Here is a 27,945-nt window from a genome sequence, read left to right on the forward strand (position 1 = left end):
TGCTTCAGAGCTGAAGCCGTAGTGTGTGACACTCAAATTCCACCATGAGCTCAGAGAAGGATTAAAGTCAGAAGTGATCCATGGCTGCTCATAAATGAAGTCTGACTCCTGATATTATCAATAACGTGGAGCAGGCAAAATATAATTGTGGGTGGCAAAAAAGATAGTTAGATTCGGTTTTCTAAGGAACCAAGAAAAGCAGTGGGGCTAATGAAAATATTAACTATTAGTTGTCAATTTTGGAAATGAATGCTATTTTTAAGAATGTAGGAGGTTGTCTTATCATAAATATTTCAAAGAGCCAATCAATATAATACAGCATACCCCTCTAGTTACCAATGTGAAGAAATTTATTCACTAGTTTTATTTCTGCTGAAATCCATTTTTGAAGGTTTGGGATTGATTATATCAAGATAAGTTGTCTTCTTTTTATCAAAATATTATTTACTACTTAAACACTTCTAAAGCAGTAACATGTTATGACTCCTTCATTTGTTGACTAGAAAAGCCAAATATTTACTGACATTTCTTGAAAACTTGCTATAAGCCCACAGCAAAGAATTTGACATCATCAAACTGTGTTTTCCTTCACTTGACAGGAAGTCGACTTCAAGCAGACTGACTTGAATCAGGACCTCACTGGGGAAGCATAAGTGTTCAATAAACTGCATTATTTTTTCATCTGGAAAATACTGAAGAGCAGTGGCTTTTGTCATCCTGGACTTTACTTTCTGAAAACCTGGCCATCCCATGCGGACTTCTGGTAGAATGAGCAATGCAAAGAGCTGGCTTGGACTTGGCATGTCCTTGTACTTCTGGGGACTGATGGACCTTACCACCCCTGTTCTCTCGGGCACACCAACACCACCAGGCAAACTACAAGTGTTCCTGTCAGACAAGCCACAGTCACACCCACGGACAAAGAGGAGCTGGGTTTGGAACCAGTTTTTTGTTCTGGAAGAATACACTGGAACTGACCCTTTGTATGTCGGCAAGGTAAGAACTGCCAAAGAGAACGATAAATTATCTGAGTACCGGATATTGAAACTGAATAGGAATATGAACTATGAAAGTTTGCATAGTCTGAGGCCTGAGAACAATTTTAAACTAGAGGTATGTTAATTGACAGCTAGTTGAGATCTAGCTTTTGCTTTGTCAGATACTGGTCAGAAAGGAAAGACTTCTCTCCTTGTCCTTGCCTCTGTTCTGAGTGTGAAAGGCTAGGAATTGGGTTTTTGGAGGAAAAGCCTTGGGTCCTGCAAGAACTGTTCAAGTCCTCACACAGGCAGCAGCAGCCTCAGGAATAACAGGATAAGGAAGAAGTAAACTGAGAAATGCAAAGGGAGGAGCTTAGGGTTGTTTTTTTTTTTCCCCAAAACATTTCCACAGGTATTGCCTGAGGCCAAAACTTAATGGAAAAAAAAAAAAAAAAGAATAAAACATTCTTCATTTCAGAAGATCCTAGCTTGTGCTTTAGGATAGCTGGAGACGATCAATGAATATATTTGTAAACTTTACACTCGAAATGCCTTGATTCGTCTAGCATCGTTTCATTTTTAATCGGGGCTTTCTCCTGTGTTTACTTTATTTGCATGTTAATCAGAGGCCATTTTGCAAAAGCAACTAAGTGAGAGAACACGGGAAGCAAGGAACTAATTAGAAAATGAATAATTCATTCAAATAACTTAAACACTTGCTTAGTACACAGGCTAAGAGTGCAGGTTGCAGAGTCAAACACATGTGGGTGCAAAACCCAGCTCTGCCAATTGCTTCCAGAGTGACTCTGGGCAGGTCAATAAGTCCTGTTAACCTCTGTTTCCCCAAATGTTGAAGGATAATAAGAGAATTACAACTTCTCAAGAGTTGTCTACATAAGCTCTTTCCTCAACTTCCACCCACTTCTCAACCAGGCGGGGCTTCCCTGGTAGCTCAGTCGGTAAAGAATCTTCCTGGGTTCGATCCCTGGGTCGGGAAGATCCCCTGGAGAAGGGCATGGCAGGCCACTCCAGTCTTCTTGCCTGGAGAATCCACGGACAGAGGAGCCTGGTGGGCTACAGTCCACCGGGTCACGAAGAGCCGGACACACCTTAGTGGCTAAGCCACCACTGAGCCCAGGCAGCTGCCCTCCGCCCTCCCTCCGCGCGGACGCCGTGTTTTCGGGGCTCCTCGGCACCTCGCCACCCCCAGAGCTGGCGGTTCAGTTTACGGGGCCGCCCCACGGGGGCCTTGGACGCCGCTGCCCAGCCCCTCCTTCCTGACTCGGGTTCTTGCCTCAGCTTCGCGGCGTTCACAGCCCGGTTCTTCCTCCTGCCCTCTCAGCCCCTCGCCGGTCCTCCCTGTCCAGCTGGCCCGGCCTGCGGGGTCCTGTCAGCTCTGCCCGGGGCCTCTTCCCTGTCACACTCACCCCCGCGGGGTGGTTTTAAACTCATCCCTGTGGCCTTAAACCCCTAAACCAAGGAATTCAAAGCCTCCGTCTCTGGCTCAGACCGCTCGTCCGAGCTTCGGACTGAAAACCCTCGCGCTCCGCACTTAGGACTCCTCGGCCTCCATCCGCTGAAGCGCCCCCCGATCTCCCTCCGGAACCGAGTCTGCCCTCGGTCGTCCCAGGGGCGCCCTTGCCACCATCCGGTTCCTAAGCCTGGGCCCTGCTGCTCAGGCGGTGCGTTCCCTCGGCCTCTGCGCCTGCAGATGCCCTTAGTCCGGAGCCAGGTAAACCCTCCGCCCTCCCACCCCCGCGCCCACCGTCCTCTCAGCTGCGCAAACACCGGGCCTCCCAACAGCCGCCTTCCTTCTGCCCGCACTTCCTTCCGGGCCATTCTCCACACACCATCTTTTGAAATGTGAGTCAGAGAGTAAGACTCTGCCTGCGATGCAGGAGACCCAGGTTCGATCCCCGGGTCGGGAAGAGCGCCTGGAGGAGGGCATGGCAACCCACTCCAGGGTTCTGGCCTGGAGAACCCCACGGACAGAGGAGCCCGAGGGGCACAGTCCACGCGACCGCAGAGACGGACACAACCGACACAGCCGCGTCACGCTGGGGACGGCGTCAGGGCCTCCCCGCTGCGCTCTGAGCCACGCAGACCCGCCCTCCTCTCACGAGGCCGCTCCTCCCGCCGCCTCCCCGCCGGCCCCCACCCCACCACGGACACGCTCCCCGCCGGCCCCCGCCACGGACACGCTCCCCGCCGGCCCCCGCCACGGACACGCTCCCCGCCGGCCCCCCACCACGGGCAGGCTCCCCACCGGCCCCCGCCACGGACACCCTCCCTGCCAGCCCCCGCCACGGGCACGCTCCCCGCCGGCCCCCGCCACGGACACGCTCCCCGCCGGCCCCCACAATGGGCACGCTGCCCGCCGGCCCCCCACCACGGACACGCTCCCCGCCGGCCCCCGCCACGGACACGCTCCCCGCCGGCCCCCACAATGGGCACGCTGCCCGCCGGCCCCCCACCACGGGCACGCTGCCCGTCCCACCATCTCAGCCGGGGCTCTGACCACTGCCCTCTCTCCTCGGGGACCTGGGGACGCGGTCTCCGGTAGCTACCAGACTGGCCGGCCCTGCCTTCCTCCCCGCGTCGTGGCTCCCCTCGGGGTCGGCTCCTCTTCGTCCTCGAGGGCTCCGTTCACACCTGGCTTTGCCTTGGCCGTCCTCCAAGGCGCACCCCTGTTGGACTCTCAGTACCACCAGGTTTTCAGCGTTCTGATCACCCTACAACATCTAAGTTACTCATTTGTCTACATGTGTATTGTCTGGAGTCCTGTGTGTGTGTGTGCAGTCAGTCGTCTCCGATTCTTTGCGGACCCATAGCCTGTAGCCCGCCAGACTCCTCTGTCCACGGGATTTTTCAGACAGGCATACCGGAGTGGGTTGCCATGCGCTCCTCCAGGGGATCTTCCTGACCCAGGGATCGAACCTGCGTCTCTTGTGTCCTCTGCACTGACAGGCAGATTCTTTACCACTGAGCCACCTGGGAGGACTGAGACCAGACTACAAGCTCTGTGAGGACAAGGACATCGCCTCCATTTTCTCCACAAAACCTAACACGGTACCTGTCACACAGACACGAGTACCTCGTAGAGTAATAAGGGTTAAGTAAGCTAGCACAGGTAAAGTGCTTCAGAAGAGTGCCCGGTCCAGAGTAAGATCTTAATGATCATTACCCTGTAGTAGGAGGAGGATGAGGAGTAGTAATAGTAGCAGCAGCAATAGGATAGCAAGTTCATTAAGGGAATTAAGCAGCTCGGTGACACGTACCTAATGTGCCTGCAAATCTCTGAGCCTCAAAGCCTGTGGATTTTCTTTGACTTCTCCCTCTCCTTCTCTTCTTCCCTCATTCACCCACATCCTGTCAGTATCTCTTTGCCTCTTTCTCTGAGTCACTCATCCTCTCCAGCTCTGTGCTCACTGTGGTCCTCCGGGTCTTCATGATTAGATTAACTGAGTGGGCGCCGTAAGGGAGGATGTCCCCGTCCTTCCCCCGGGACTCGGGCTGTTTATCTCCTTGAAGCGCCCTTCCCATCACGTCGCTTGTCTGATTAAGGAAGCACTGTCGCTCCACAGTGCTCAACAGAGCTCTTGGCACACAGGGCAAGGACTGCCGGAAGATGAGCCCCACTGGGATAGCTGCAGCCTCACCCTGCTGTCTGTCAGGCTGGGTCTCCTTTCCATCCCCGACACAACACACCCTGAGAGTGCGTGCTGCTCTCGCCCGGGACGCTCCGTCCCCTCCTCTCCATTCGGTCATGGTCATGTTTCTCAGGGTCCCAGCTTAAAAGCATTTTCCATCATGACTACATCTTCCATTCATTCAGAGTTCCAAAGATTTCTAGCAACTTGTATTTGTAAAACATTTCTCTCAACTAGACACACATAGCTCCTGCTAAAACAAGTTTGGGAAAACACTTTTGTATTCAGTAATGGCTTTGTGTGTTTGTACAACTTCGAGCCCTCCCTGCTCCTCCCAAGGGTACACACTGAGACCTCATGCCTGGCCTGGCCTACATTTCCCTGACACTAGCACCTGGCAGAGAACTGCAGACGCGGAGATGCAGACAGTCGAGGGGAGCCGACGCTGTCCCGGGGCACCGCGGTGCTGAGCGTCAGCCCCGCGCGCGGCAGGCAGGTCATTCAGGCATCACAGCAGTGCCATGAAGTGAGTGTAAGGCACCTCTCCTGGATAATTTAAATAAGTGAAGGTTCACAGAGGTTGTGTTCCTTGCCCAAAGTTACACAGAAGGTTAATAGGAAATCTGACACTGAAGCCATGGGCTTTCTTTTTCTTTGGCCTGTATATGGCCATGACGTTAGACCCCACCCTGAGACACACACAGAAGAGTCCGTGGTGTCAGTGAGACCAGAGATGTAACCACGCCTGTTCCCTGGAGGTGGGAGCACTCAGTCCAGCAGCACGCTCCAGGGCTCAGGATCAGTGCGACCCCGTGGGCCGGAGCCCTCCAGCCTCCCCTCGCCATGGGATTCTCCAGGCGAGAATACCGGAGTGGGTAGCCATGCCCTCCCTCCTCCAGGGGATCTTCCCAACCTGGGGATCAAACGCATGTCTCTTCCATCTAGCTGCATTGGCAGGCAGATTCTTTACCACTAGCGCCCCTGGGAAGCCCGTGATTGGGGCTCACCCCGTCCTAATTCACCCACCACGGGACACAGGCCATCCCCGCGCCTCCACAGTCATCCTGACCAACCAGCTCTCAATGCAAGTCTGCGCCCTGGATTGGGTCTGTTACCTGCACAGGAAGAGTTGTGTACTCACTCACCCAGGCACTGGTCCCCCTCACTTTCTTCTGAAAGAGAACCCATCCCTCTTTCCCAGGGATCATTTCAGCTCGTCACCATGAGCTCTGGAAGATGTCTGTTTAGAGAGCCTGCCTGAGTATTTGCTTTTTTCAGAAAGGAGTATGGCAACAATTATCAGCTGTAATTGGTATGGCCTTACAAAATCCACACTGGGCTTCCCAGGGACAAGGCAGTGTCAAGTCAAACCGGGATTATGTTGACATATGCAAAGAGGTGGATGCAGGGAGCTTGTGCTTATGCACGAATCCGGGGTCCTGAGTCGTGCTGAGGTTAACAAGTGCGCAGAAGCTGTCTAACCACAAATTGTGAGCACTCACTGCCTTCCTGGAACCACACGAGGCACCGTGAAAGACAGCAAGAAGGAGCACCATCGCCCCCCGTGTTGAGCTTCATGTACTTCCCGTCACTCACTACTCCTCTGGCTCAAGATCTTATAGACGAAAGCAAGGTGAGGCTAAGCAGGGTATCCAGCTGTCTTATTCTGTCTAGGACAGCAAAGCTGTTTTTCCAGGATGGGGGTAACTGTGTGCTACCAACTCCATTGCCAAAGCTCCGCACCTTCCTCCGAAGAGCTGGTGCTGTCAGTGTGAGCTGAATTAAACATGGATACATATAAAGCACATCTTTATTGCAGTACCAACTTGCTGAGTGACTGACAGAAAAGCTGTTAATATCTCTTCTTTGCAATTTTTGCAACCAAATGTGCGTTCTATGACTGGAGAACCTCATGTTCAGTTCACATCACTGTGCTGGCTACTAGGCTAGTGTCTCAGCTCCGTATTCACCTTCCCATACTCCACGGGGCTGGGACTCTGCACATCACAGCTTTTCCGTTTCCAAGCAGCTCCCGGGTTCTGATAGTGGAATGTTCTAGGGGGAGAACCAAAGGCAGGAGAAGAGGGACTTGCTCCTTTTATCTGTGGGAGCTGATTCTGGTTTCTGGAAGCATTTCCATACCCCAGCCTCACACATCCACTGGAGGGCGCCCCCTTCTCAGAGGTCTGAGTCTCAGCTCTATGGGGCGGGGGGAGGGGGGGTGAGGGGGCGGGGGGGGCGCGGGGAGGCAGGGCGGGGGGTGGATGGGCACTGGGCGGTGGGGGGCACTTCTAAATGCCTGGAGCCAAGCCTAAGGGGATAACACCCTCTTCTCAGAGGTCTGAGTCTCAGCTCCACGTGGGTGGGCGCTGGGGGGAGGGCACCTCTAAACGCCTGGAGCCCAGCCCAAGGGGATAACACCCCCTTCTCAGAGGGCTCCAGCCCAGCCTCCTCCAAACATCTAGATTCCAAGCACCCCCAATTCCTGTCCTCTGCTCGCCCAACCAGAGGGGCACAAGCTGTTTCCTCGAGTTACTGGTTACCATCGCCAGTGACACCTCTAGAAAGGAACATTTTTCCTTTTCAATCCTTCATATTAAATTCTCTCCGCTAAAATGACTGGTATGTGTTTTGTTCCCCGACTAGATCCTGAACTGATACAATTTCAGTTGACCCATGAACCACGTGGGGGTTAGAGGGTTAGGGGACCAACCCTCCACACGGTGGGAAAATCCAGGCGTAACTCTAGAATTGGCCCTCTGTCCACATCCACGGTTCCTCTGTACTCACGGTTCTCTGAATCTGTGCTTCTCCTCCACAGACGCATGCGTAGGTCTGTTTGCAGTATTTATAATTGAAAACAAAAAACCCACATATATATGCATCCTCAAAGTTCACATCCACGTAGATCAAGGGTCAAATGTATATCCCCTAGAAATGAGTTATATGTAAGTAGATCCAGGCTCTTTTCATAGCTGGTACTCTTCCCTTTGGGCTTCCTGGGTGGCTCAGAGGTAAAGAATCCGCCGGCCATTGGAGACATGGCTTCAATCCCCATGTCGGGAAAATCCCCTGGAGAAGGAAATGACAACCCACTCCAGTATTCTTGCCTGGAGAATCCTATGGACAGAGGAGCCTGGCGGGCTACAGTCCGTGGGGTCGAGAAGAGTCGGACAGGACAGAGCGACTGAACAACTCTTCCTGTTACTGGGAGGTGCCCCTGCTTCCCTGTGATGCTCTCCCCGCCTTTCCTGTGCACAATTACACAGAGAAGCTACCTGAGAGATGCTTGCCAACTCCTCTAAGACAAAGACAACATGCTTTCACTAAAAGCTTAAACTCTAACGCTGCACCCTATACCTCCCGTTCATACAACCTTACCGAGCATTTGCTGCACATAAAGACTCACACTCAGATGAAAGCCACATGGTTCCTGACTTCAAGGAACTCACAATCTAGAAAGTTCCTCAAATTCTTCTCTCAGTATAGACAAAACCAAAGATCACAGATCCAGTTTCAGCCCAGACTCCATTGACATCAGCCAGCCGAGTGACTCCCGAGGAGCCAGGACCATCTCTTGAGCCGCAAAGATCTCTAGCCTCCTGTTACTTACCAAGCACTCTCCGTAGGCAGAGCACTTAAACTTGGCCAGTGATAATCACACGATGCTTCGCCTTCTTAGGGTTCACAGGACAAAACTTTTTAGATGACAGCTAGAACACCTCCAAGCAACCCTGGGTATTTTCCCTAACGTCAGCTTCAATTCTTTCTTTCTCCCCTGGATAATCTGCCACGCCCTACTTCACTCTAAGTGAAATTCCTATGCTATATGCCTTAAAATTACACATATTTATATTTACATATGCATATACATATGTATGTAAACATGCATAAATATATAAGGATTTTTTTTGTCCTCCTCCTCCCAATTCCATCCCTCTGCCTGGGAACACAGTTCCAGATGGAATGGATTTTCATTTTTTTTGTGGCCAGGTCCAAATAAAATGACTTTCTATTCTACACAATAAGAGCTAGGCACCTTGCTTGTTTTAAACCAAATAAATAGAAGATTTAGAATGTGAAAAATAATAATAATACTGTATAAGGAGTAAGGAAATGTGAGGACTTTATATTCTAAATAGAATTCTTTAAGTAGAAAAAAATCCACGGCTATTTTTTCAGCCAGTTTTGTTCTCTTATCGCCCTTCTCTGGATAAGACACAGCTGAATTCCTCTAGGCAGCAAAATCATTGCTTGTGTGATTTGGCCGTGAGTCAGTTTGAGATCAGCTCAAAGTCTTAATACATTTTCAGGTGTTTCCTTGGTGTCCGTACCATTTAACCCGCAGACTAACGCTGAACCAGCAATGCTTCAGGCAGCTTTCCCAGCTTCACCATTGGGCTGTGCATAATGAAAAGGCCAGCAGGCTGCTTTTGTCGTCTCTGTTGCACTCCCGGAGGTTCGAAGGGAGTAGGAAGAGCTGGGCGTGTTAATACCCTTCTCTTGGCACGCACATCATCATCATAATTGGCCCCATTTATAGCTTTCCTATTATGGGAAAGCTAGGTGCTTCACATACACTAATTTCTAATGATCCCAACAAACCTGCAAAGTAAGAATTAACACTGCTCTCTACATTTATAATAAGAGGAACTTGAGAGTTATAAACATTAAGTAGTTTGTCAAGGGCATTCAATTTATAACTGAGACAGATAGTGTTCAGGCCAGATATATTTGCCTCTCTGGCCTAAACTGGTCTATTTTATTAACCGAATCTCACTGACTTTATCACTGAACTGTGCAAGCCCAGCAACAAGAGTTAGTGGTGACTGACTACGTGTAATTAATTTTTCGTTGTCCTCTTAGAGAAGGACTGTTATAAGATAGCACAAAACTCTAGGGTGCTTGCCACTTATATACACTGTCTATAATTAGAGCTGCAAGAGTTTATTTCTAGGCTTAAAATGAGCACTGTGCCCCTAGGCTCATTTTGAAAGTCGTCACAGAGTAATTTGGGAGGAAATATAGTTGGATGGGCAGATAAAAGCATGTGCCTACCACAACCTTCTACATACAGATTTGAGTGAGTCAATTACAAGGCCAGAAACGGGTCCCATCAAAATGATAGATACCCTGACACAGAGGATAATAACCAGCTGTAAGACTCCATTTTGTTACCTGAGACAGAAGCAGGCAAAGTCCTGCTGAGGGCAGCTATGGAATTTAGAGAATTTCAAGGGCCCCCCAGAAGTCATCTAGTATTTCTGGTTCACTGGCCACAGACGGTTTTTATTAGCTGCTTCAGCAGCTTCTCAGACAATGTGGAGTGTCCTAAAGTTTTTGAAATTCCAAAATAATTTATATCAACACTTTTAAATTTTTAAATGTTTACACTTATCCTTTAAAAAAGATTAAATGGAAAAGCTGGATTCCTCCTTACTAGACTTGCTCCTATTGTACATGGGGCAATACAGTAGGGGATACAATACAATACAATATGGGTCCCATACGTTCCAGAACTCCCATCTTCTGCACTTCTCAGGTACAGTACTAAGTTAAGGATACTGAATGTGACGTGGAGAAATTTTGCTTATTCATCAACTTATATTTGCTCTTTGATACAGTCATGTTCAAAGCCAATTAGTTCTTTGTAGACATTTAAAACATTTGAGTGGCAAGAAAAAGTCTTCCTGTTTGAAAGGAAGACTTGTACCATCCTGTACCATACACTTGTACCATCCTGAAAATCTGTTTGTTTTTGACACCTGTTGAGAGGCCGGTGCTTTTCCCCTCAGCTTCATTCAGACATGGACCGGGGAGATGGCTCCATCAAGTACATCCTCTCGGGAGAAGGCGCAGGCGTTGTGTTTACCATCGATGACACCACTGGAGACATCCACGCCATTCAGAGGCTTGACCGGGAGGAAAGGGCCCAGTACACTCTCAGGGCTCAGGCCCTGGACAGGCGCACGGGCAGGCCAATGGAGCCAGAGTCCGAGTTCATCATCAAAATCCAAGATATCAATGACAACGAGCCCAAGTTCCTGGACGGGCCTTATGTCGCCACCGTGCCAGAGATGTCACCAGTGGGTAAGGCGGGGCGCACCATGCGGGAAATGTCGCCAGTGGGTAAGGCGGGGATGCACCATTCCTCACAGACAGCGGTCCCCCCCTAGAAGGCCCTCCTGCCTCAACATGGAGGAGAGAAAGTGCAGAACAGTCCACACAACTGCACCGAGCTACTCAGACGTGAGATCAGCCACAGTACAGACAGTAGTGATACGAAGCCTAGTCCTGTTACTCAGCTCTGGGTCTTCCTTCATCTGTTTTTATTTACGTATTTATCTGACTGCACCAGCTCTTAGTTGTGGCACATGGGATCTGGGATCTTCAATCTTTAGTGCACCACGTGAGATCTTTAAATGCAGCATGTGAGATCTAGTTCCCCAACCAGGGGCTGAACCTGGGTCCTCTGCACTGGAAGCATGGAGTCTTAGCCACTGAACTACCAGGGAAATCCCCAGTTCTGGTTCTTAAAAAGCAAAACAAAATATAGATGGTAGATAGATAGGCAGATATTTGATTCATAAGGGAGAAGCATTTTGGTATTACCAAAAGAGGAATGAAGAGTCCAAAGCCTGTTTGTCCTCACAAGTTATTAAGAATTTAAGACACCAATAACTCCCATCCCCGCTAAAGAGGTACTTGTGTACTAAGCAGTTATAGAAGCCTGACCTAGAAACAGGCCCTCTCAAGGAAGCAGACACAACACCTGCAAATGCTTTAACACTGCCGTTCAGGCTTGCCTCCAGTCTTGAGCAACTCAACTTGAACAGGTGTCCACCACCTCTCTCTCTCAGGGACTTCTGTGATCCAGGTGACAGCCACCGACGCTGATGACCCGACCTACGGCAACAGTGCCCGCGTGGTATACAGCGTCCTGCAGGGCCAGCCGTATTTCTCCGTGGACTCCAAAACAGGTATGTGATGGGACAGTTGAGTCAGAGGTATTTGTTTCGTTCTCTCATAATTTGTAACTGCGACTTAGGACAGACCCAACTCTCCTTTTCAAGAACTCTCCAGACGGCGCACTCGCTAGGAAGATGGTTATACGCGCGGGGTGAAGAGAGCAAGCTAGCGCCGCGCGGTGGGTAAGGGCAGCGTGGTGCAGACAGTGCGTTGGGCCGCTCTCGAGGCCCGCAGAACTGCCTCCACAGAAGGGCCTCCTCACCAGCCTTCAAAAACCAAAAATAATAACAATAATCCTATGGTTGCATTCATTCCCCAGGAGTGAGGTCTTTCATAACTTCAGGAAGATCTAAGAAGACTGGCATATTAACCCGGGCTCACTATAGAACCAGCATAATTGATTTTGAAACTAGAACGCCTTAGGCAAGTCATCCAGTCCACCGCCACTCACTCAGTGGGTACGGGAATCGTGAATGGAGACCTCACACAGTGCCCCTGGCTGTAGATGTGTCCCCTGACATGCAGTCCAGCCTTCTTCCCGCCAGTCCACCCCGTCCTAAGCAGAGAGCAAAGGCAGAATGAGTGGAGCACAGAGCATTGATGTGGGCCCCGAGAAGGGAGGCTCAGTGGGACGCTCCAGCAGGAGGACCACGCAGAGGACTGGGCGGGCGAGGGCCCCGCCCAGAAAAGGACAAGTCAACAGCCAACAAGTCAGTTTGCTTTGGATGTTCTGTTTTGTTTTCAGTTTTACTCAAGAACTTTGACAACAGAATGTATAGTTTGTCTATGAAGAATTCCCTTTAGCCATTTTGAATTGGGCAGAGGAACTCAGATATGATTGTTATTAATATATTAATAATATATTATTCCATACTGTCATCTTGCACTTGTGCCAGACTTTCTCCCTTTTAAAATACATTCATAGATCTCAGCATATTTGAGTGTCCCAGTAGTCTTGTAAACTTGTGAAATATATGGAAGCATTATTCATCTTACATGTGGGAAAATTAACATATGGACCTAAGAGTAATTAACAAAAAACCTGAGTAAAGAAACTTACAGCCACAGAAACAAAGTCAATGCCAAACACTCAAAGTCATCTCTTTACATGAAATAGAAAAAACACATTCTATTAGCAACCTGATATAATTTTTTCCAGAAGTCCTCAGGGGAACCAAGCATTCAGAAAATTATGTCATAAAAGTAGAAAGTAAAAGAGTATAAATTAGCAGGAGGAAATAAAAAAATGTTCCAGTTAGGGATTTCTATAAAATAGCAATTTTAACCATTCTACAAATGGAGGGAGGGACCATGAGGGGGGTGCCCACAGGGAGGAAAAATACAGACAGGAAGAGGGTAATATGTCCTTTACATCATTAAGAGGAAACTTACATTATTTTGACAGCTCCCAGGGGGGCAGCTATAGTGTTAAGGTCAAAAATACATGAGAAGACAGTTACTGCCATGCCCATGGGGCATTTATAAAAAGAAAACACTGCATGTTTCACTTTAGACTGCTGCTACTGTGACGCGACATATACATGATAGGAGTAAAGCGAAGACAGGTTTGTGGTTCCAGTCTCTCCCCTCGGCGTGCAGAAGGTCTGCTGGGCCGGGGGTCACACCGTAAACGCGCAGTAAACGCGCCTTCAATCCTTGTCTAGAGAGTACAGAAGTCAGCTTCTCTAAGTGGAAGCGTGAAAAGGAGGATCACACATGCCCACACATCCTTGGCAGGATCGAAACAACACATTTCACAGGGTTCTGACTTAGAGCCCTCTCTCTAAACGGAAGCACATTATCACACCCTGACGTTACACACCGTCTGGGCAAGTTCATCTCGTATGGATGTTAACAATAAACATCTCAGAGCATCGTGTATGTCTTAACTCACAGAATGCAGTGAAGCACAGAGGTAGGCAGAACCTAGCAAAACAGATTGAACACACAACAAAAAGAGGAGCAAATCTGAATTCCACCCCTGCTTCCAGGCACTGGGGAGGCAGGAGGAAGCAGACTGGGAATGAGTTGCCAGGACAAGAGTCCCTCACACGAGGAGGGCTCTAGCGACTGGAGAGAGAGCTAAAGGAGAAGGATCTAAAATCGCAGACTTGCGGACTTTGAGGCTTTGTTTCCCACTTGCAGCCCAGTTTTGTTTGGTGAGACAGAGCAGCCCTGGAGTCGCTGCAGACCATCAGGTCCCAGGTCTGTTAGAGGGCCACCGCTGCCACCTCCTGGCCTTTCTCGGGAGTGCGCCGCCGGAACCAGCCCGCCAAGCCCGACCCCACGGAGAGGGGTCTGTGTGGGCTCTGGGAGTTGGTGATGGACAGGAGGCCTGGCGTGCTGTGGTCCATGGGGTCGCGAAGAGTCAGACACGACTGAGCGACTGAACTGAGCTGAACTGAGCCCTTCCGGCTGAAACAGTCTTTACTCGTTCACCCTTTGTTTACACACAGCATTTTATTTTTTTAAAAAGCTGGGGATTCCCTGATGGCTCCGTGGTAAAGAATATGCCTGCAATGCAGGAGGCGTGGGTTCGATTCCTTAGTCGGGAAGATCCCTTGGAGAGGGAAATGGCAACCCGCTCCAGTATCCTTGCCTGGGGAATCCCATGGACACAGGAAACTGGCGGGGTACAGACCATGGGGTCACAGAAGGTTGGACACGACTGAGCTGAAACGACATTCTGACCTCAAGTGTAATAAAACAGGTGCCTTGCATCTCTGACAAGGCACAGGGAGAAGACTAGAATCCAGTCTTTAAAATGGAACCAGTGGTTCTGCTTCTACAAACAGAGATGGTTTCTGTCCTGCAGGGGTCATCAGGACCGCACTCATGAACATGGACCGAGAAGCCAAAGAGAACTACGAGGTGATCGTCCAAGCCAAGGACATGGGGGGGCAGCTCGGAGGACTAGCGGGGACCACGACTGTCAACATCACCCTCTCAGATGTCAACGATAACCCGCCCCGCTTCCCCCAGAGTGAGTACCCAACCGGCGAGAGTGTTGTGACGGGGGCGAGAGAGAGGCCGGTCTGAGTCCCTCTTTGAGTTCAATTATTCCCGGGCTCCTCTCTGACATTTATCATGCAGTTCTCACATCACCATTTCCCTCCTAAATCCAGCTTCTCAGAGCACTAAACCAGTGTGTCTCTACTTGTCACTATCACCTCCCTCCGGAGCCCTTTAGACCCTTTTTTTCCTTGAGTGCCATGCCCTGACCGCTCCCCTCATACAATTAAATATTAAGCAAGAGGATTTTGTTGGGTAGGGATGAACTTTATAGAGCCACAAACCACTGTCATATCTAAGCTTTTTTTCACCTCTCTCCAACAAGAATCGATTTTTTGAGGATGCATGCAGGGAGAGTCAGCCAGAGCTGGAGGTGAGCACAGTGACCCCTCGACCCACAGCAGGCACTGAGCGCTGCTTAGTCAGGGCCCTGGGCACGAGAGGCACAAGAGTCTCGAAGCGAAGTGCCTGCCCTTGTGAGGCTGAAATCCCACTTGGGAGTACATACACTGGTATTCATCAAAATGTAAGTGGGATGCCACCTGGTCAGTGCAGAATGACGCCTTCACAATAAACCAAGATGAGTAAAGACTTAATAAAAGGATGAGAGTTCAACCAGGTATTGAAGAATATAACAGAGTCAAACAGGAAAAAAAGAAAACATTCCTGAAGGGAGAAGCTGTTCATTCAATTTAAAAAATTTTGTTTTGAGCAACATTCTAGTATGGGATATAAAGTCCTAGAAATAAAGCTGCAAATGTAATTTTATGTTCAAAGATCCCGAAAATGAATACCTGCTCTTTTATTGATTCAAATGTTCCATGTCTAATGGAAGTCACTGCAAAGTTTTTGAGCAAGTGAGAGACATAAAGAAAGGCTACTTTGATAGCCATGCAGAGCACTGCCTGGCAGGAATGGACACTAGAAGCAGGTAGGAGGCTTTTAGAATGGTCCAGATTTGAACTGATAAGAACGTAAGGAAACAGCGGAAGAAGTGGAATGGGACAAATAAGAAAACTTGGATTTCTACCTCTGACTTCTTGGCTAAGGGGAGGTGGAGTCAAATATAACAATGATGTTCTAGGTCTGGACAACAGGGAAAAAGATTGTCCTAATGGGAGCAACAGAGGATACCTAGCGGAACTAGTGGCAAGCAAAGAGGAAGACAAATTCTGCCTTGAACATGAAGTGACAGCAGGACAATCAGGCTGAATTAAGGAAGGTGGGATATAGAGCTATGACTGTGGGATGGAGACCGGGAATGAAGATGTGAATTTGAGAAGCAGATTCTAAAAGGGAGCAACTGGAGAAGTGAGAGCGGCAGACTCAATTCTGGGTGAAAGACTCAACCAGGGAAATCAGGATCAACAACAGCTAAACTAAAACAGGGCCAGACCAGACCATCTGCTGAAAGCCTACACTGTGGGCAAACCATTTATTTTATCTGTGTAAATACGGGAATAAAATTCAAATATTTGCATACAACTGGTATCCATAAAGTCCCCATGAGATTTTGTGAAACCAAAAGACAAGATACCAGACGAGTGTTTTATAAGTGATATGAACAAGGAGATTACTAAGCTGATGGGTTCTGCAGTTCAGAAGACTAGAGCATCATGAAACAGTTTATGAAAGGCCACATGGATTGGCTTCTTGAGTGACCCATCTGCTGACCCATCTTTACTATTTCATGAATGGCTCACAGATCTGTCACTAGACTACAGATTCTTGAACATCCCTGAGCTACCCCCCTGGCTTTGTAATCTGACACTGGACAGTATCTCTGAGAAGGCAGAATGAGAAGAAGAGCGAAGTTATTACACAGTTCATATAGATTTGGACCTATTGTAGGAAAGTTATATTGAATCCTGCTTTCCTTCACAAATATTTTCATAACCGATTAGGGATTGTTGACACAGTGACACGCCTTCTATTTTATACTGAACAAGCTCAGTTACCTTTAATTTAACCAAATATAATGGAGTATCAAGACCTCAGGCTATTTATTTCTAATATAATGCATTATGTATAGAAATTGTATGGACAAGATGTTTGTTTTGACACAGAACACCTAACTTTCCTGGAGAAAATTGTTTTTCCCAAACATGTTCTGCAGTAGCAAAGTCTGCTCCATCAACAACTTTGGAAGAGAATGCAAAGAGATCATGAAATCCAAGCGCCTGCAGTTTAGCGCAGACATTAGCCATCTCCTGGCTCACGTCGGCAAAGAACAGGCATCGTTTCTCCTCCCGCGCAAGGGAGGCTGCTGAGCGCGGGCTGGGTGCCGTCAGCCCCCAGGTCATTGTGAGAATGATGCCCTCACCCCCTGACTTCCCAGGGTCACACCCCACAGCCTGCAATGCGTACGAGAACCAGAGGCACCGCGGACGTATCGAAAATGTGGTTGTTTGATTAAGACTTTAGTCATCCACACTGACCGACAGAAGAGTGAGGAGCATCACAGAGCTGAGCCCCAGAGGAGGCAAGTTAACGAAAACGCTACTCCGCGGAGATGAACATGAACTGAACGAGTGGATTCAGGGTATCAAGTGGAAAAGGCTCTGAGCTTCCCACACAGGTGAGACTCCTGAGGGTATTCTCTCCCCAAAAAGAGAACGAAGAGCATTGAGATGTGTCCCTGAAGAAGCCGCCAGGGGGCAGGCCCCAGTGCAGACACCCTGATGGACGGACAGCGCGGAAGCCGGCAGAGCCGGGCTCTGGGGCCGGGCCTATTCTGCAGGCGCTGGTCAGCTCCGAACGTGGGCAGCTGGTCACAGACGGGTGCTCAGCGTGCTGGCCCGGCCACAGGAAAATGTGTGCGTCTGAAACACAAACAGAATAAACGTGCACTTTGTGACCACAACAGCATTAACACTGGGGAACCAGTGCTTCAGGAAGGACTGAAAGACTGGAGAGCAAGGTACCGCCTACCACCCTGGAAGTGCATGCGCTGAGGTAAGCAGTATTTTTGCTTTTGTCCTGTCCTACTGCTAGGATTATGATCGACGTATTTTGGCCCCTCCTCATCTGACATCCATGCAGGCTATGACCCAGTAACGTCTGCTTAGTCCTTTGGATCTCAGTTTTTTCATTGGTAAAACTCAAGTTTTAACTTTGGATGATGAAAAAGATGTTTTGCACAGTGTGGCGGATGTGATGTGATACAGAGGAGCTGTTTTCTTGTGTAGTGACAGGTTACAAAAACTGCATGTTCTGACTTCTTCACAGAACACTACCAGATGAGCGTGTTGGAATCAGCTCCGGTTAGCTCGACTGTGGGGAGGGTGTTTGCCAAGGACTTGGACGAAGGAATCAACGCGGAGATGAAGTACACGATCGTGGATGGGGACGGGGCAGACGCGTTCGACATCAACACGGATCCCAACTTCCAAGTGGGCATCATAACCGTGAAGAAGGTAACCGAGCTCCTTCTTCCAAGTCATTTCAGGGGAGCCCTTGAGCGTGTATGAAATATTAGTAAGAACTGTTATATTGTTAATAGTATTGCTTTAAATCCTCTGATAAACACTTTCCTATCATTAAGAAAAAAAAAAACATCTTGGACTTTCCTGGCAGTCCAGCGGTTAAGACTCCAACTTACAAGGCAAGGGCGTGTGCCAGCTTAGTTTTTCAGTCGTGTCCAACTCTTGGCGACCCCACGGACTGTAGCCCGCCAGGCTCCTCTGTCCATGGGATTAGCCCAGCCAAGAATACTTGCCCGGGTTGCCATTTCCTTTCTCCAGGGGATCGTCCCAATTCAGGGATCTATCTACCCGCATCTCCTGTGTCTCCTGCATTGGCAGGCGGGTTCTTTAGCACTGGCGCCACCTAGGAAGCCCCAGGGCAAGGCGTGCGGGTTCAATCCCTGTTCAGGGACCTAAGAGCCTGTGTGCCTCACATCAAGGCCAAAAACTCAGACAAAACAACAACAAAGAAAACCCTTTACTCCTTTTGTTCACATGTAAACACTGGCCATGTCATCGTTTTACAGGAAGGGTACCAAGTCATGATAAAAATATAAACATGTCACTTCTCCTAGCTCACTACTTCAGTTCAGTTCAGTCGCTCAGTTGTCTCTGGCTCTTTGTGACCCCATGGACTGCAGCACGCCAGGCCTCCCTGTCCATCATCAACTCCAGGAGTTTACTCAAACTCATGTCATCGAGTCAGTGATGTCATCCAACCTATCTCATCCTCTGTCATCCCCTTCTCCTCCTGCCCTCAATCTTTCCCAGCATCAGGGTCTTTTCAAATGAGTCAGTTTTTCATCAGATGGCCAAAATATTGGAGTTTCAGCTTCAGTGTCAGTCCTTCCAGTGAATATTCAGGACTGATTTCCTTTAAGATGGACTGGTTGGACCTCCTTGCAGCCCAAGGGACTCTCAAGTATTCTCCAACACCACAGTTCAAAAGCATCAATTCTTCAGCGCTCAGCTTTCTTTTGGTCCATAGCTTTGACTAGACAGACCTTTGTTGGCAAAGTAATGTCTCTGCTTTTTAATATGCTGTCTAGGTTGGTCATAGCTTTTCTTCCCAGGAGCAAGCATCTTTCATGGCTGCAGTCACCATCTGCAGTAATTTTGGAGCCCAAGACAAAATGTGGTCCACTGGAAAAGGGAATGGCAAACCACTTCAGTATTTCTGCCTTGAGAACCCCATGAACAGCATGAAAAAGCTCACTACTTAGCCACTTAAAAAAAAAAAAAAAACTGTCATAGCTTAATTCCCTCATAATATTAATGACTTAACCAATATCTGCATTTGAATAACCTCATTTTTACCACAGTATACTATAAATAACAATAAAGCAAGCTATCCTATCATTATTAATCAATAAATAACAGGCAGGGATTTTTAAATTGCTACTTAAAGACTCACGGATGCTAATTAGACTTGGAAAGGCTTTATCAAACATAGCTGCTGAGGGATGTCACCACTTGAAACTCTCTGCTTCATAGTAAGTTAATACGTTTCCTAAATGTAAGCTATCAATTCTGTGGCATAAAGCACATATGTATATACTCAGCTGAAAGACAGAACCTAATAAAATTGAAGTTTTAACATCCTAATAAATATATCTGATAAATTAATTCAAAAAAGTATTGGTTTAATCTTCCTTTTCTTCTATTTCAAATACACTTTAAAATTCAAGATATCTTAAATTATTTCTTCAATAAACATTTGTTGAGTGCCTACCTATGTGCCAGGCACTGCATTTAATGTAGAAAGTAAATAAAATGACCAAAAGCCTCTGCCTTCTTGAAATTTACATTCTATAAGGGGAAGAAGACTATCAAAATATCAAAAGTAAGTCAATAAGGTAGTGAATTAGAAAGTAGCAACTTCTGTGCAGAAGGGAGTGAGATCAGAAGAGCCAGCATGACTTCAGATTTAACTTCATGCTTGGGGCTGGCCTCACACAGAAGTGACGTTTACGCAAAGATTTAAAGTGGGCAGAGTCGGGGTATCGCTGGTTGTCCAGTGGCTGAGATTCTGTGTTCCCAATGTAGAGATCCCTGGTCAGGGAACTAGATCCCACATACTGCAACCAAAGGTCCCGTAGGCCACAACCAGGACCAGGTGCAGCCAAATGACTAAATATATTAAAAAAGAAGAAGAAGAAGAAGCAGGCAGAGTTACAGCGTGGAGCTGGGCAGACTGACGATGCACAACCCGAGGAGCCCCGTGAATGACTCAGTGAGAACCACACACGGGAGCCCTGCGCACAGGGGAACGGGTGTGTAAAGAGTTCCGGACAAAGAGACAGTCAGAGCACGACCCTGAGGTGGACTCTGCCTGGCGTGTCTCGAGAACGGAAGGTGCTTTCTAAGGTCCGAGAGGGACACTAGGAGGAGATGCGGCCAGAAAAGGAGCAAGGCGGCCGGACGGTGTTAGGGCCGTGTGTGCAGATGGCAGGACACTGGGTGTTTATCTGACTGAAGTGCAGAACTGAAGGATTTTAACAGATGTGTGACATCACTGGACTTCTACTATGAAATGATTACTGTGTAATCTGTGTTGGGAAAAGACCATAAGGGGGCAAGAATGGAAATGGGGACACCAGCTGGGATGCTATTGTGATAATCCAGGTAAGAGAGGATGACGCCTTGGTCTAGGGTATTGGGAATGGAGGCAGTGAGAAGCGGTCAGAATCTGAATATATTCTGAAAGTAGGACTAACAGTCCTCCTCGTTTTCTTTCACATCCTCAGTCAATCTGTTAGGAAGAAAAAGAGGAGTCAGTTGAGCAACAAAAAGAATAGAGCTGGCACTAAGTGAGATGGGGAAATACTGGGATTCAGTGCTGGGCATGTTGCATTTGCAATGTCCATTAGACACCTAAGTGGAGATATACAGTCGCTGTTTGTTATAGGAGTCTGGAATTTGGAGAAGAGTTCTGAGTGAGAAATATTAAGAGTCATAAATGGTACTTAAAGCAAGTAAAAAAATAATAATATGCCAAGGGGTTGAGCGTCTCTAGAGAAGACAGCAGTGAAGTAAGCCCTGTGGCGCCCCTTGGTGAGGTCAGGGAGCGCAAAGACAAGCAAGGAGGCTGAGGCGGAGAGACCGGGCAAGCAGAGGGAGATCAGGAGACTGTGCTGTCCTGGGCGGCAGGGAGACACTTTCCAGGAGAACAGTGACTGCCTGTGATAGAGGCTGCTAAAGGACACAGAAGAACACTGAAAATCAGTCACAGACTTTAGGAACCTGGAGACCATTGATGACCCTGACAAAACCAATGAAGTCATAACAGGCTGTGGCATGAATTAATGTATTTAATAATAACCTTATTCTATACTGTTCCATAGAGCTGAGTTAACGCTGTTTTAGAAGGAAAGAAGGGAAGAGTTCACATGTTTGTCCTGTATTTACTGAAAGCGCAATCAAGTACAGCAAAAGAACAGATACATCCAGCATTCCTCCAACCAGAAATCTTTGTAACGGGCACACAATGACCTCAAAACTGTGCAAAATGCTGACATTAATTTTGGTATCATCATATAAATTTGGATGTAATTTAAATATTGCAGTTTATTTTATTCATATTCTTTGAGGATTAATAAAAAAATTATAAAAGGTCATTAGAAATAATAATACAAAGTCATCATATAAGATTAAGAACGCTCCCCTATTATGTCAGTCAGTTCAGTTGCTCAGGCGTGTCTGGCTCTTTGCGACCCCATGGACTGCAGCACGCCAGACCTCCCTGTCCTTTACCGTCTCCTGGAGCTTGCTCAAACTCATGTCCATTGAGTCAGTGATGCCATCCAACCATCTCATCCTCTGTTGTCCCCTTCTCCTCCTGCCCTCAATCTTTCCCAGCATCAGGGTCTTTTCAAATGAGTCAGTTCTTCGCATCAGGTGGCCAAAGTGTTGGAGCTTCAGCTTCAGCATCAGTCCTTCCAATGAACACCCAGGACTGATCTCCTTTAGGATGGACTGGCTGGATCTCCTTGCAGTCCGAGGGACTCTCAAGAGTCTTCTCCAACACCACAGTTCAAAAGCATCAATTCTTTGGCGCTCAGCTTTCTTTATGGTCCAACTTCACATCCATATACGATTTTTGGAAAAACCATAGATTTGACTAGACAGACCATTGTTGGCAACGTAATGTCTCTGCTTTTTAATATGCTGTCTAGGCTTGTCATAGCTTTTCTTCCAAGGAACAAGTGTCTAATTTCATGGCTGCAGTCACCATCTGACTGCAGTGATTTTGGAGCCCAAAAAAATAAAGTGTCTCACTGTTTCCATTGTTTCCCCATCTATTTGCCATGAAGTTATGGGACTGGATGCCATGATCTTAGTTTTTGAATGCTGAGTTTTAAGCCAGCTTTTTCACTCTCCTCTTTCACTTTCATCAAGAGGCTCTTTAGTTCTTCTTTGCTTTCTGCCATAAGGGTGGTGTCATCTCCATATCTGAGGTTATTGATACTTCTGGCAATCTTGATTCCAGCTTGTGCTTCATCCAGCCCAGCGTTTCGCATGATGTACTCTGCATATAAGTTAAATAACAGGGTGACAATATACAGCCTTGACGTACTTCTTTCCCAATTTGGAACCAGTCTTTTGTTCCAGTCTTCAGTTCTAACTGTTACTTCTTGACCTGCATACAGATTTCTCAGGAGGCAGGTCAAATGGTCTGGTATTCCCATCTCTTGAAGAATTTTACAGAGTTTGTTGTGATCTACACAGTCAAAGGCTTTGGTGTAATCAATAAAGCAGAAGTAGATGTTTTTCTGGAATTCTCTCGCTTTTCCAATGATCCAGTGGGTGTTGGCAATATGATCTCTGGTTCCCCCTATGTGGCATGCCTCAAGTTATAAATTAATAATATATTGCTTACCATGACTGATAACTATCAACAAGGTAAAAGTTCAGAGTTTTGGATAATTATTGTCTAAAGCAAAAATTATCTTTAAAAAATTAAGCAATCAAAAACAGAACCTTTGAGGTTTCAGTATATTTTAAATTTTATATCTTAAAATAATATTTAAGTCAACTCTTTGTGATCCCACGGACTGTGGCCCACCAGGTTCCTCTGTCCATGGATTTCCCAGGCAGGAATACTGGAGTGTGTTGCCACTTCCTGCTCCAGGGGATCTTCCTGACCCGTGGATAGAAGCCCCGGCTCCCGCACTGCGGGCACATTCTTCACCATCTTCTGCATTACAGCAGAGCCACCTGGGAAGCCCCCTTAATAAGAGCAAATTAATGTATATCAAATTATTAGAATATATCTTAGACCTTACTGTAAGCCATTAGTTTAAAAAATATTAACTATTACAATTTTGTATAAAACAAGGTTGGTCACAGTGGTATGGCTCTATCTAGAAGGAATCTCAAAATGTCACTTCTCCAGCTCCCTTACCTAGAGACAAGATTAAATCTCATAAGACAGAATACTGTCTTTCATTGTCATTGCTAAAACTATATCTATGTTTAACCAAAATATTTATCAGTTTTGCCAAGGTCACTTGGATTTCTCTTCTGAACTTATGAGGTGTCAGAAAATTGAATTAGGAAAGAGGTCAATAAGTTGAGTAGATGGATAAGTCAAATATAATAAATACTTTAGAGGCTATTGACTAATCAATCTATACTTTTGGAACAATAGTCACTCAGATGCTCAGTCCACACCCATTTTCCTACTTTATCATTAATAATGCCATGTGAAATTGAAACAAAAGTTCCGTTTTTTATTTATTTCTCTCAGGCCTATTATTTGTCTAAAATAGCACATACTTTTTCAAAAAGAGAAATTAAGTTGAATTTACAGAATCGGATCTTCATAAAGCCACACTGATTACTACTCAGTACCTTGGGGCTTTTGGGCGTTCAACTAATCAGTCAATTGATTTTCAGTCTCTTAATTTAAATGCTTCAAAGATAACTTGAGATATGTAATTTTCAGAATATTCTTTATTCTATGTATGAGCATGGTCTTATGGCTTCAGTGTGTCCTCCACCTTCCAGCATTCAATAAACAACTGTTTCCAGTCCACTCCCCTCTGAAAACTTTTGTATTTTATCAAATCTAAGGTGCCATGAATTCTCATCATTGTTTTAGATATCACTTCAAAAAGAAAAAAAATAAAAACTCTGCTAATTTTAATGGCGCAACGCTTTCTTATTCCTCGATTTGTAGTCACCGGGAAAGCTCTTGCAAATACAGGCATATTTGCTTCACTAACATCAGATTTATTCCCTGCTGTTGCTTCCATGTCATTTTGCCTACACAACAACTTTTGTTTCAATGTTGAATCATAATACAATCTTTTTTAAAATATTTTAGAAGGCAGCAAAATTCAACACATGTATTACCAACACATGCAGAACTCAAATGAAGTATAGCAATGATGACTTTGACCAGGTTTAGCCACCGCAGACGCTGACAACTACATCCTGCCTCCTACAGAAGTTACAGGGTGCCATCAATTGCAGAAGCAACTCTATATCCAGAATGTCAAAATATGAAAAAATTTATATCGTTCAATCACTAAAATATAGCAATAAAACATCTGTATATATCGCCACTCAACTAGTACACGTAAATACATTCACAAACTTTTGTACTACACAAGGTAACAGCATTTTGGCGTTTCAGGCCCTCCCAAGGCCCTGGGGAATAAAAATCTGACTATATCATTGTCTTTGCCCTTTAATATCATGAAGGCAACTAACACAGAAAGAAATATTTATAATCCAAACTAAGAAGAACCATAATGGAAGTAAGACAAAGTATTGTGGGAGAAGAAGAGGCAATGATTAATTCTGCTTAGGGGAACTACATTACTGTTTTCTGACATAATTTTCATTACTCAGTTTTCAAGGGTACAATGACTTCATTTTTATGTGCTCCGACTCTAGGAAATTTCCTGAATTTAACTAGAGGTCTCAGACATTTCTACTCTTCAATTTACTACTTAAATATTTAAAAACAAGTACAAAAACTTTTCAAGAGAGAAATGTCAAACTCATGTATCAATTATTGGCAATTTAAACTTTAAGGTATTAAGGCAATGCTTTCTTTAAATCTTAAGCAATAAAATTACTTAAGGGATACAGTAATATTAAATAATATAAAAATGACTAAGTAACTTATTTGGGCTTCCCTTGTGGCTCAGCTGGTAAAGAATCTGCCTGCAATGAGGGAGACCTGGGTTCAATCCCTGGGTTGGGAAGATCCCCTGGAGAAGGGAAAAGCTACCCACCCCAGTATTCTGGCCTGGAGAATTCCACGGACTGTATAGTCCATGGGGTCACAAAGAGCTGCACAGGACTGAGCAACTTTCACTTCACTTCACTTCAAGTAAGTTATTTAAAAAGAAACTGTAAAAATAATTAAAAACTCACTGTAGTCTTTCAACAGACAGTACTAGAAAAATTGGATGTCTGTATCTGAAAAAAATAAAAAGAGAACCTTGATTCATACCTATAAAAAGAAATTTAGATGATCTACCTAAATATAAAAAACTAAACTATAAAATTTCTAGAAGAAAATATAGGAGAAAACCTTGTGACCCTGGTTAGGTGATTTCTTAGATATGACACCAAAACCCCAATCTACAAAATAAAAAGTGATACATGAGACTTTACAAAATTAAGAGTTTCTTCTCATCACTGATAAAAGAGTGAAAAAACAAATCACAGATTGAGAAAAAAATATTTGCAAATCCCTGTCTGATAAAGGACTATAACATAAAATACATAAAGAACTCTTCAAGAAGATATAAAGATGCTCAACATCACTTGGCATTAGGGAAATGCAAATTGAAACCACCATGATACCGTTTCACATCCACTAGGATGCTAACATCAAAAAACTGACAAAACCAAGTGACAACAAGGATGTGGGGCAACGAGAACTCTCATACATTCCTGGTGGGAATGCAAAATGGTACAGCCACTGTGAAAATTGGTTTGGAAGTTTCTTATAAAGTTAGAAATATACTTACCATGTACTCCTGCAATCCCACTCCAAGGTATTTACCCAAGTGAAATGAAAACCTATGCTTCCACAAAAACCTGTCTACAAATGTTCGTAGTGGCTTCATTCATAGCTGTCAGAAATTGGGAACAACATCCTCCACTGGAGGGTGGATAAGCCGCAGTACATCCATGTAATGGATCTTCCCAACCCAGGGGTCAAACCCAGGTCTCTTATGTCTCCTACATTAGTAGGTGGGTTCTTTACCGCTAGCACCATCTGGGAAACGCATATAATGGAATACTACTTGGCAATAAAAGGGACAAAACTCCACGTTCACAAAGACATGGATGAATCTCAAATGCATAAGCCAAGTGAAAGAAACCAGACTCAAAAGACTACATACTGAAAGACTGCATGTATGTGACAGTCTTGTAATGGGGACACAAAACAGACCCGTGGGGGCCAGGGTGGGGTCTGCCCACAACGCAGCACTGGCCAGGAGGAGACGGGCTGGCGGGGCTGCTCTGTGTCTTAGTCACCATGGGACACACGCACATGACTGTACAGTTCTCAAAACTCGCAAAACTTCACACTAAAACAGCTGAATGTTAAGGTATATAAGTTACATCTTAATTTTTATGAAATTCATGCCAAATTAGAAAAATGACTTAATATTGCAGAAACAACATATTTTGCCTAGCTCAAACCTAACATAAACAATCAGTGTCCACTTTGGGTTACTTCTACATAGGGATAGAATTCTGAAAGAATTCAATGTATTAATAAATTACCAGGAAATACAGATGTTTAGACTTAAAAGAGTAACATAAATAAAATAAATCGGTAAATCTATTCCACCAGAGTTGTTGAAACCTGAGTGGCAGCTTTTCCTGTTTATGAAAACCCTGTCTTTTGACTAGGAATTTTGGAGGCAAGGAGGCTGGTAGGAATGGCTACTTGGTTCAGACGGAAACGGTGGACTCTAAGAAACAAAGAGTACAACCTATGGTGCTAAGTAAATACAGAACAGTGATAAATCAACAACAGCAACAAAATAAACAAAAATCTTTTTGTTAGAATTTGAAAATAATAAATTTAGTTAAAGCAATTCCTCCTGCTGTTTGTTTCTCAAAAGCAAACTAGTTGCTTAAATAGACATTTGCCTCTAACATGAAATGTGCTGACATGCAGCATATTTTATGGGAAAAAAATGGCAAAGTCACCACATAAGCTGACATGTGACTTTTCAGCTTTAGGAACTGCTTTCCTATCCTCTGCAATTATTGTATAGAATTGAATTTCCCTGATTCTTAAAATTATTAATAATATTTTGAGGTGTTGCTTAAAACTTTTATACATTTTTGTCAGTTTAAAAAAAAAAAACATAAATGGATTATTCTTAAAGAGATAGCATTCAAGTCTACTTTCTGCCTTGAAGTGCTGTATTTATTTTGACATAAAATATTCTGAAGGTAGAGAGAAAGATCCAAAAAAGGAAACACCAAAAAAGCTATATGTCATGACATGGGATTTTATTAGACAAAGTTAAACTTTTGTGGATGAGCCCTGAATGAGGAATCTAAAAGCCCTTAGCAGCATTTCCACCCTGACACGGACAACCACATCAGCTTCAGCCAGTCTTCTAGCTCTCTGAGAATGTTTCTTTAACTATAAAATGAGGCACTGGATCAGGTTTTTAAAAGAGATTGTCTATGATAAACTAAACACACAAATATTGATCTGACACAATGCACTAAGAACCTTCATGAGGTGTTTATTGATAGTTTCTTAGAAAAGATCACTATTGCCTCTGTCCTTAAGAATATTTTTTAAGGGAGAAAACAGAGAAGCTTAGACCTCAGTTGCTTGGATATACTAAAAAAGAACTCAAACTCGCTCTTAATTAT

The 27,945-nt window shown here is 45.7% G+C and overlaps 1 protein-coding gene across 1 annotated transcript in view; it reads left to right on the forward strand.

Moving 5' to 3' along the window:
• Positions 1-750: 750 nt before the first annotated feature.
• Positions 751-27,945, forward strand: part of CDH20 (cadherin 20) — a 51,593-nt gene continuing 24,398 nt past the window's right edge. Inside the window, exons 1-5 of the mRNA XM_061130726.1 lie at positions 751-996; positions 10,423-10,717; positions 11,488-11,607; positions 14,412-14,579; positions 17,837-18,024. Of these exons, the coding sequence (XP_060986709.1) occupies positions 751-996; positions 10,423-10,717; positions 11,488-11,607; positions 14,412-14,579; positions 17,837-18,024 (1,017 nt within the window). The remainder of the gene's footprint in view (positions 997-10,422; positions 10,718-11,487; positions 11,608-14,411; positions 14,580-17,836; positions 18,025-27,945) is intronic.

This window comes from Dama dama, chromosome 27 (assembly GCF_033118175.1).
Source record: "Dama dama isolate Ldn47 chromosome 27, ASM3311817v1, whole genome shotgun sequence".
NCBI classification, from domain to species: Eukaryota; Metazoa; Chordata; class Mammalia; order Artiodactyla; family Cervidae; genus Dama; species Dama dama.